Source organism: Aptenodytes forsteri, unplaced genomic scaffold (assembly GCF_000699145.1).
Source record: "Aptenodytes forsteri isolate BGI_AS27 unplaced genomic scaffold, ASM69914v1 Scaffold119, whole genome shotgun sequence".
Lineage (NCBI taxonomy): Eukaryota > Metazoa > Chordata > Aves > Sphenisciformes > Spheniscidae > Aptenodytes > Aptenodytes forsteri.
In genome coordinates, this window is record NW_008796165.1 from 2158388 (window position 1) to 2169710 (window position 11323).

The following is an 11323-nucleotide window of genomic DNA, read 5'->3' on the forward strand; positions in this document are numbered from 1 at the left end:
AAGTCCCTTTTGATCACTGCAGGACTTCTCTCTGCAACCTCATCACTGCCAGCCTGTATAACCATTTTATACCACATGTGCTGCAATAAATAGGCCAAAACTGGGTCTAGGGCACTCTGCACTGAAACTCCAGAGAGAATTAAGCAGGGATTAATTTGAAATATGATAGCTGCCACTTTAATTACAGCACTTCTAATGTTTTATTTTTGTGCAGTTTCATATGGATATTTTGTTTTATACCACATGTGCTGCAATAAATAGGCCAAAACTGGGTCTAGGGCACTCTGCACTGAAACTCCAGAGAGAATTAAGCAGGGATTAATTTGAAATATGATAGCTGCCACTTTAATTACAGCACTTCTAATGTTTTATTTTTGTGCAGTTTCATATGGATATTTTGCACCTGTGGTACAAACACACACCATCTGCCTCAGGCTGGGGAGAACATCCCTTGTAACAAGGATGATGCGCACATTCATTTTTAAGGTTTTGCCCACTTTCTTAAAGCCCTGTTTGGAATAAGATGCTGGAGGAGACAGAAGAATTTGCGTATCCCTTTTCCATTTGGGAATTACTACATTCCTGGCTGCATGCACTGCTTTCTCTACTGCTACCATCCAAATGTCGATTTTGAGTTTAACCCAAAGCTTTCTGTACCAATGTTTTTGTCCTTATTGAGGACACTAATGCAAAGGGGGTTCTGTTGGAAGAGGACTGTAGGGTTGGATTATAATGATATTTAACACAGTGTTTTCCATGTGAAATTTTAATACGTGATGTTTTAAATCTTATTTCTGTTCTGATGTAACATTTTAAAATGAAACCATTCTTAATCTAATTACCACTTCAGCTTTAATACTTCTTTATTATTTTTTGCATAAAACTCATTTTAATTCGAGTAACAAGTATTGCATGTTTTATGAAACACCTTCACTGAAAGTCTTGGATACTTTCCATTTGGGTCCCTACAGACCCATCCAGTTTGAAAATATACTGTTTTATCCTATCCTTAATTACAGTACTTGGAGCAACTCTCTGTTAACTGTTTTTAAGTTCCACAGGATAATGAGTCTACCAGAACTAGAGAGCCTACAACAGAAAACTGTTCACAGGAGGAAGCTTGCTGTTGCTTAGCTACCTATCTTTTTAATTTGGAATCTCCAGCAATTCAATAATGACTAGCCCGTAAGCTGCTAAATGTATTTGTTCATGACACATTGTACCATTTTCTATGTGCATTTCACCTATGCGTTACTGCTGTTATTGTAGGGATAAAGAGGGCGTTTATAATGGATTGTATTGTGGCGTAAATCACACAACCTAAATACGTGGGTTACACAAGCAGTACTTGGTATATGAAGTTCTTAAGTGGGTACTGCAACAATGAAGTTCAGAATAACTTGCGCCAAAAGAGCTATTGCCTCTGCTCCTCCAGATCAGTCCCAGATATGAGAAAGTTATGCATAATTTGTAAGTACTGCAACCAATCTGTAGTCTTTAAATAGTATGCATTCTCACATCAATTTAGGCATAATAAAGATACATAATTAATTGCAAATTAAAAAACTGCAGCACAACATTTTTTTGTCCATTTAGCATTTTCTCGCAAGTGAAAAAATGCCTGACTTTCAAAAATTGCCTGACTTTCACCGAAATTTGCTGGAGTAAGACCCTGAACTAGGCAACATTCATAGGATAAATATTGATATTTTATTTTTTTTAGGAATCTGGGAAAAACTTTATATTCACTAATGCTTTCTGATCAGTCCTAAAATTGATATAAAGGGACAGTTTATCTAGGGATTTCTTATGGCCACAGAACTGCTATAAGCACAGAAAGAAATTCTGTCTTTTCTAAACCTTTTTCCAGTATGTGGGTCTAAAAAGGAAACTTTTTCATTTGCTATTAAAGTGATTCTTTCTTACTTTAATAGTTTTTTCCCATTAGGAGAGATGTCTGTGACTTTCCCCACCTGCTTGCACAAAATAGTCACAGCAGCTTCTGCAGCAATACTGTTGAGGCTCACGTATGTTTATAGAAGGGCATCCCGCCTTGGCCGCTGACTTCATTATGCAAGACTGCTGGCATAGCTGTGACAGCTCGGAGTGATGCCATGCTTCCTCGCTGACGTAGGCACACCGGCAGTGCTTGTGGTAGTGACACGACTGTGCCAAGGGGAAAGAATTGTTGGGTCTGCTGTTACAGTTGTGCTGGCTGAAAGCTCTCTGCCAGCCTATGTTACAAGTACAATTTGCTGACGTAATTTATGGAAGCAGTGACTCCATCTAGCATGTAGATGGGTGTGATTCACAGGTGCAAAATGCAGCTTTTTGTAAAGGAGCTTCGGTGCTGTTTGCTGCTTAGCTGACGTGCCCATCTGGACAAAGATTTGTTACTGAAGTTTTCTATGTTATATTTGTTGTGATTTTAGAAGGATGAACCTGTCAATTCAAAAGCTAATTACATTTTTAATTCAGTGATGAACTTTCTTGGGAATCTATGATTAAGTTAAAGAAAATACCTATTTCAGCTCTTACAGGTATACTTTGTAGGTTTAGACGTGAATCTGTGTAATCCCGTTTTAGGTATTCATAAGGTTTTGATGTCTGTGTGCCCCTAGTGGAAAATACTGGCATACTTCAATGTAATTTTGTGCTCAATTAACCTCACTATTGACTTACGTATGTACAATAGAGTTGCATCTCTTTGCCCTTTTATTGTGGTTTAATATTTTTGTGTAGATTTCGGTTTGTGGGTCTGTAAACCTTTCTCATTCTGATAATTTATTTTTAAGATGACTAAGTATGTAGCTCTTGTATAGTCTCGTATGTATTTTTTTTGTTATGCCTTCATGTTTTTAATCCTTCACATTTTAACGTTGCATCCCATGGCTTTAATATTTTTAAGGACTAAGTATGTAGCTCTTGTATAGTCTCGTATGTATTTTTTTTTATGCCTTCATGTTTTTAATCCTTCACATTTTAACGTTGCATCCCATGGCTTTAAACTGTGCATACGTATGTCCTTGATTTCCCAATGCGGAGCCACTGCTGTGCTGGCCTCCGTTTGCTTGCAGAATTCCATGGAGGCTTCAGTACATGGCATGACAAAATGTAAAACCATACTCATAAGATGACTAAGTATGTAGCTCTTGTATAGTCTCGTATGTATTTTTTTTGTTATGCCTTCATGTTTTTAATCCTTCACATTTTAACGTTGCATCCCATGGCTTTAAACTGACCATACGTATGTCCTTGATTTCCCAATGCGGAGCCACTGCTGTGCTGGCCTCCGTTTGCTTGCAGAATTCCATGGAGGCTTCAGTACATGGCATGACAAAATGTAAAACCATACTCATAGATCATCTTATAAATATTTATTCATATAAATTCTTTAAAGAAATTAAATTACGTGTTCTGTACAAAATAGGAGGAGAGAGGCTTTTAGTGTCACTGACTGCAAATTGAAGTCATTTGTCTAGAAGGGTCAGGTGCCACTTTGTGGTAAGGAATTTGTCTGAGATCCAAGAAAGGAAAGATTGATAGTACAAAGAGATTGATGAAGCAGGCACTGCAATATGCATACAAAGTTACGGGTTAATTAGGAGGATTTAAACAAGGAAGTTCCTTTGTGTGGAGAAGTGTCGTATGCTGTTACTTTCAGAAGCGAGGTGTGCTGGCAGCCTTTTTGAACATGCAGAGTTGATTTTTGGAGGTGTTTATATGGAGATGTGTGGTTGTGAGTATCAGCGAGGTGGCAGATTACCAACAGCACGTACACTGCAGCTGATGAGTGCTTCTTAGGAAATTGAGTGGTTTGCATATATAGACACCATCTCTGCTCGTATTTTTGGTTTTGTTGTTGCTGATGTAAATTATAATGCTGGTTCTGTGATTCCTGTAGCAGAGTAAAATCATTAATATTTCAGAGTGCCAAGTTTTTCGGGTGTCTCAGGTGACATGGCTATTTGTTATACTTTTTAATTACAAGCACAGTACTTAGTTTTAGCTTTAGGATTTTTCTCTATGCAGCTTAGAAAATGGCAGCTGAGCAATCAACAGACATTGTTTTCTCGTTGATAAGAAAGGTGTTTTGAAAGAACAGACACTGCAAACTGTTCCTTATTGCATTAAAGTTCACCAGCTACCCGGTACGTTTAGTGGGGAACGACAAGCTTCGGTATGCAGGTTCACGCAGAAATTGAAACAGCACCATCTTTTGTAATAGTTATTCACGTGGCAGAAAGAGAATTTTAAATTTGACTTAAATGCAACAAAACCAAAATGCTCTCTGTGCCCCTTGTGTCTTGTTCTATACAAGGACAAAATAGTGCAAATCTTTCAGCAAGGCAGGAATAAAAAGCTCAGCAAGCACTTCAGTATTTATTATTGTAATAGTAAATCACCTCTGTCTGCCGAGAAGATCTGTAAAGCATACTTGCTGAGGGCAAGAGTAGGCACAGGCATGAGGGACTGAGTTACACTTCTAAATACTGTAATGCTGATATTTTTGTTATGATATTCTTAACTAAAATTTTGCATTCATATAGCTTCACCTTATTCTTGGCCTTAGAGACAGATATTGGGGCACATAGCAGCTCTCATCTACAATCCGTTTCTCACTGAATATGGAGTATCTGAAATTTTTTTTAAATAGGAGGAGGAAGAGGATAAACAAGTTTTATCTTGTCTTACTGCTAAGTGTGAGATAGAAGAGGCCTTAACAAATTGCAGTGTATTGCTTTTTACTGAAGATGGAAAAAATTGTTGAAGGGACAGGTATTTGAATTGCAGAATATATTTCTACATTAGGGAAAGGCAGTTAGACTCAATGAGGCCCCTGGGAAATGTGATTGACATTAAAAACAATCCTATTTTGTTTTATGATATTCCTGTAATAATGAATCTGAGCTTCTTATGTGGTTAGATATCTGTTTATTCACATAATTCTGAATACAAAAGGAGCTGTAGAAAACATTCTAGGTAGTGGAAAAATCCCACTGTCTTTTTCTCTTTCACATTTTCACTTGTAGGAACTGTTTTTCGTACTCGCAGCATTTTTCTCTCGTATTAACATGAGACCAGATAAGAGAGATTCTGTCCAAACAAATGAGTTTGAACCTGTCCCACAATGCTGATAGGCACTGTCAAAGTGGTGGCACAGTTCTAGTGGCCTTTTTGTGGTACTTAACCTCCCTGCTTGAGTGGCAGCTCACCTCCCATCAGCCTTTCCACCACAGCAAGAAGAAAGATGCTTCTACTTTACGAAGAAATACAGCTTATTGGTATTTCTCTCTACTGCAAGGAATTTTTTTTTTTTGCACTCGATAAACAGTGCCTGTTTAATGTGAAAACTAAGTACGAATTCTTTGTTTTTCTCTTTTTGTTTGTTTTTTCTTTTTTTCAGAAACCAAAACAAAAGGACTGGCATCCTCCTGGAGGATTTATTTTAGGACTCTGGGCATTGATCATCATGGTTTTCTTCAAAACATATGGAATCAAGCACATGAAACACGTCTTCTGAATTCGAGCAAGCAAGATGATTGCTTTGACTGCTGCTTTGGATTCATTGGTGTCATCTGAGTGCTCTGTATGTGTAGAAAAACAGTGTTGAGATCTCGCTTCTAAAGGTTCTTTTGAAGTCATCTCTTCTGCACCTTTTTCTGAGAAGAGTCTAACGAATGGTTTTAATGTTAGACTTTTTTTATTTTGTCTTGTTTTAAACATATTTTAATGCTTTTCTGAGCAATTTTTCTTTCTGGTTAAACTTAAAAAAGAGGAGGGACCGAAACACAGTAACAATTTCTGAGGTTGATTGTGAATTGTAAATGGGCAAATTCTTTCCCCCGTACTTCAAAGTAAATCTTAGAAGTTGTCAACCTATCACTAAAGAACTAGACATTGTGCAGAACGTTATGTAAGATGTCATTTTATCAATAAAAACTTAAGCCACTTTGCAGACTTTGGCATGATGTATTGAAAGCTTTCTTCGCAAAAATAAAAATACTCTAGAATATATTGATTACTTTTCTTCTTTTTTCTTCCCTGTTAAATACAACCTTTAGATGAGTCCTTTCACCTTAGGCAGTTTTGAGTCTAGGATTCTGTGAGTTGGTGGAAGTGAAACAAAAATGTATGATCACCTCACTGAATCTACTTCAAAAAATGCCAAAAAAAGTGAAACTGCGACTTCACCATGTCCATTAGGAACCCTTCATAGGTGTTGTATTTTCACTCCATACAATATGGAGTTGGATGCTTTCAGGATTTTCAGTGCGCTGGATTTTTGCACAGAGGAAAATTGACTCTGGCATCAGGATGAAAAATGTTATAAATTGTACTATTGTATTCTGTAGTTTCTGAGCCCTTGGAAAATGAGCTTTATCACCTAGGTTTTGTAAATTCTGTTTTGGCATACTGATTTGTTCTTCTTGGACATTTACTGATGAATGTATGCTAAAAGGGTTTTGTCTGTATAACATGCTGACATTAGTGAAGAGAAGAGCATATTTGTGCATGTATAGAAACAAGTCTGTCAGCAAGGAGAAGCTTTTGCAGTATGCTTTTGGAACCTGTTCTCCAGCTTAACCGTAATAAAGCTTACACGATGCATACATGCTGTAAATGCTAGATACATATCTCTAAAAGTTACTAGTAATCATTTGTAATCACACATAATATCAGAGCCAATATCTTTTTCTTAGAACATGGTATTGAGTATTTCCATATTGCACAGAACATACAAATTTGGGTGCTTAAACATTTTTGTTGTCCTCTTTTCTTCTCTTTCAGATTGATTGTGGCATCATAGCCTCGGGTTAGGGGTAGCGAACTTTTCAGAGAGCTGTGTGTATACACTGACTGGGAGGGCTACAGAGAAGGCAGCCGCTGAGGCTCCCAGCTGTTTCTAAGGGCTGATGCCAGAGAACAATAAAAACAGCAGTGTAGTACATCTCTTCAGTATTAAAAACTTTTTTTTTTTCTTCTAGGCTTGGAGAGGATAAAGGTACAAAATGATCCGTTATCAGGAGGTAAACACTTGCCTGCTACACCTCTACCTCACTATAAAGTTATGGTACTGAGAACTTTCTGTTGCGCTTTTTGGTGAACAGCAGGAATCGTTTTCAGTAGCATGTGCTAAGCACCAAGAATAGGAATTAATCTGTATTTAAAATGAAAGCATTCCTACGCCACTGTCCTTAGTTCTGTAAACTGATACTCTGTGATAAACAATGCTAGAGATTTCTTCCCCATTTGCTGATGAGATGTTTTTGTATAACTACTGCACAGGTATCCCCTGCCAACAACAATGCAACTTAACGTGAAAGATGAAAGCTCTGTTGGCTGAAAGTGCCTCCCTCAGAGAGGGAGGAGTTGAACGGGTGTGGGCAGCGTTCCTAGTGCTGGATCTCTGGATCTCTTCACAATGTGTTGGGTTTTGGGGTTGTTTCTTTGGATAAGCACCCTTCGTAAGCAATGACTTCGTATCCAAAATCTGACTTCGTATCCAAAATCTGATACCATGGTGACTTTGCTTAAAATGAGAAAACTTTTTTTTCCCCCCCTTCAGCTATTTCTAATGCAACAATCAACTAAGATCTGTTGTAGACAGACTGTAAAGAAATGCAGAGAGACACTATAGAAATGTGTAGACACGGTATAAAAATGAATCCTACAGAATTTCTTAGAGGATTTGCTTAACTTTCATTTTTTTAATCCAGGCTTTGATACTCTTTTTCAATTGTAACGACTAGTTTTAATCAAATATTTATTTTATAGGCAAGTTCTGTCACACTTCAAAAAGTGGCTGAAGTGAAGTCGATAGAGCTTTGTGCCTTGCTTCAGTTGCAATTACTCTTACTCAGACTCCTCAGACCCTATTCAATTTTTGTCTTTCCCTCTTTCAGCCACCTTTTGCAGGAAGTGATAGATAGAAACATCGACAGAACTCAGCTGAATTTTGCAAGTAGCAGAAGATACCAAAGATGCGGTCCTTTTTAAAAGCTTATCTGCTTGGGGAAAAGGAGGCAATTAGGTGGGTTATTAAAATGCAATTTATGAATAGAAGCACTCAGTAAGGGAGCCTGTGAAGGTGATTAAATTGAAGTGAGAACAACAATTTGACTGGAATGCAGCAAACTATGCTTCAGGCGTTTCTAACATTTTTATATGCACAAAGTGAGGAGTTGAAATAGATCGTTCTCAGAGTCACCATAAAGTTGCCTGTGCTACACTTATGACACAGTATTTTCTATACGGTGATAACTTATTCCTTGAATAGTTACAGTCTGAAAGCAAGTATAGAAATGTCACAGAATTGTCTTTAAATGTGTTTTGTAGATTTATTTATTTGTTTATTTGAAGTTAGTAATCATTTCATTTTCCCTGAGAGCCCTTCAAACACAGTTTGGGATCTGGGCTCTGGGAACCAGCCAGGTCGTTCTCACTCACAAACGGTTTGTGTTTTTCGTGCCAAACACTGTGCTTGTGCAGTATAGATGCTTCCTCCATTGTGCACAGATGATCTTTTTAATGGAATCCAGAAAACAAGCCAGATGGCAGTTTCTTGATGTTTCTTTGCATAGAAATTTCTAGAGCAGAATTAAATTTCAGCATTTTGTGAGTCTGCATAGACAGGTCTGTGAACCAAGCACGCCCATGCTTGCAAAATTTTGTATGTTCATGTCTGCACCCTGTACTGTGTAACTGCATTGACAGGTCTTGCAATGGGTTTCATAGACATTGTTTAGAATACTCGTGGATGATAAATATGTAAGTAAGTTGTTTCATTGCAGTTTTTCAGCTCTCTTTCAGGACCACGTGTTGAAATGCATTACTATTACTGAACTGAAGAAATGGTGAGTTAACAGTAGGTTTATACTCGCATCCACATTCTCTCGTGTCTCTGCACTTCATTTGATTTCTGAACTCTTCATGAAATGCTGTGTACATTTGAGAACACTGTTTTGTATGACCATGGCCAAACGTTTACACAAATGTATGACGCCAAGCTACACTTTTGTAACAGGCTGAAAAGTGAGATTCCCACAAAAATCAGTGGAGAAGGAAGCCTGAGTAGTGATGAGACAATCAGCGTTTCATTGGTCTGTGCCAGCTAAATCTTTTTATATTTATGTGAATATCACCATGAAATGCTGTCATCTTAGCATAAGCAAAGATTATAGACTGTTCAAAAGTATCTTTACAAATATCATTAGTGGTAGTGTATCTCTTCTAGAGAGCGGACTTTTTTTTTTTGTCGGTGTTTTTTTCCCCCTAAAAGCTCCATTATTGATTACAGAAAAGCAAATGTAATCTGGTTCTAATTCTGTTGCTGAGCGTCTGCAAATTGAGCCCATTTCCATCTCTTGTTTCAGCAGTCAGGGATTTCCATTCTCTGGTACCACGTCCACCATACGTACTGGAAGTGAATGGATCTCGTGGCCTATCGTCAGGCCACCTGATGCCTTCAGGTGGGCATCATTGCGTGCTAAAGCAGGGCTGAGTTGCACATAGTACTAAATCAGTGATTTGTGAAGGAGCAAAGACCAGATTGAGCTATGGATTTATCATGGGTGGAGAGGATTTGCAAAGTGATGAGGACAGGGAGGTGCTGTACTGTATTCGTCAACATGTAAGAGAGATTTGAAGGACTAAGTGTCCCACTGGGGCAGTCTGCAGCCCTGGCAATCCTAATTCCAACAGCTTGTCATTCAAGTTTGTTTTGAAGCTTGAGAGCTGCTTCTTTTTCTTCTTTGATGGATGCTTAGAGGGAAGGAATACAAAGAAGCTTCTGGTCTGAAGACTTCCAAAAACTGAGCTAATTACCCCTTCACTATAGATGGGGAAATGACACGCTGCCAGTTGCTGGTAAATAGGTTTGATCCAGCACTTTGTTGCGTCTTAAACTGAAAAGCTTCTGCAAGTTCAGGATTATTTGGACTTGATAAAAATAGATGAAGTGGAAGGCAAATCACAAAGCGGGAATGGTGTATTTCACGGAGTCTGCAGCATTTGGAGAGATGACAACCTCTCTATACGGTACAATGTGGGGACAAAGATTGGGGGCGTCAGAAAACTCGGTGTCCCTGTGTACAGATCTTCCAGCTCTCTCTGTGTCACAGAGCTGTGTGTGACCTGGTAGAATTTTATCAGGCTTCCAGACTAATTCACCTTTGGACTGAGGACAAGCATAAAATTTTTCACCCATGAGACTAATCTACCCATAAAGTTATGAACTACAGAAAATAGCAATGTATATAATGAAAATGTCTTCTCAACCATCGCTTCAACACTTCTGTACAATAATAATAGTTTTTGCGTTTTTTTTAAGTGGTGAAAGACAAAAAAAAAAAACCCAGGGAAATGTGTTTCTCGTGGAAGATAATATCCTCTGCTGTGTGCACTCCACTGTTATTTCTGCTTTCCCTCTTTCCGTGAACTTTTAAAAATAATATGCTGTGGGGAAATGCATCTTGAAAGCGTTGGTGGTTTATGATGAAAACTTGTATATGCTGCATAACATACTCTGAAATCAGCATTTCATAGCACTAATTTCACTTGCAAGTTCTTTAAAATGAGTTACTTTTTCTCCCTTAATGAGGATTTCTGCCTGATTTAGTGATTAAATTGATAGTGTTTAATGTTTCAGTTCAAAGTTTATGAAGATGTACATCTATTAATGTTTGATTATGCCGTGTCTTCGTCCCCATGCAAATTTTAGATTTAACCTTTTTTGGTTTTTTATTTCTTTTAATGTATATGCGCAAAGAACACTGAAGCCTTGTCCAAAACTGAGCCAGTTTTGCTGCTCTGGCCAACAGGCTTACTAGAGATGCGAATTGTATCAGCAGAAGTTATTTTGGTGGTATTGTTATAGCAATCCATTGATCAAACCAAGCTATACCAGAAACAGACTGTTTCAGTAGTATAACAGCAATGCTGGCAAAGCTCTACCATAGTGCTGTTTCTTATGAAGTGACTTTTTTTCACCCTGCTGAGCACTACATAGCTTTGGTGACACAGCTCTGTAGGCACCAGGCAACAGAGCTGTGGTTTATTTGGGAGATTTGTGGTATGTCATACTAGTCCTTATGTCAACATTGACTAATCTGAAATAGCAAATGTAATTCCTTTCTTGCCTGCAAAAGGACTTACTGGAATAATGCTGTCATATATTAAATGCTTGGCTAGGTCCACTGGTTTTGCATGTAGTGGGCATTTTAAGCTTAGGATCTGTCCTTTATATCCAGTTCCAATGTAATGGTACTTACTTCCTTTGTCAAATGCTTTGATATTTCATAGGATTATAGAATCATTAAGG

General features: G+C 37.9%; 1 protein-coding gene across 1 annotated transcript in view; it reads left to right on the plus strand.

The window, feature by feature from the left end:
- The window catches only part of PIGK (phosphatidylinositol glycan anchor biosynthesis class K), a 76414-nt gene extending 70397 nt beyond the window's left edge, over nucleotides 1-6017 (plus strand). Inside the window, exon 12 of the mRNA XM_009287435.1 lies at nucleotides 5408-6017. Within this exon, the coding sequence (XP_009285710.1) occupies nucleotides 5408-5524 (117 nt within the window). The 3' untranslated portion in view covers nucleotides 5525-6017. The remainder of the gene's footprint in view (nucleotides 1-5407) is intronic.
- The last annotated feature ends 5306 nt before the right edge of the window (nucleotides 6018-11323 follow it).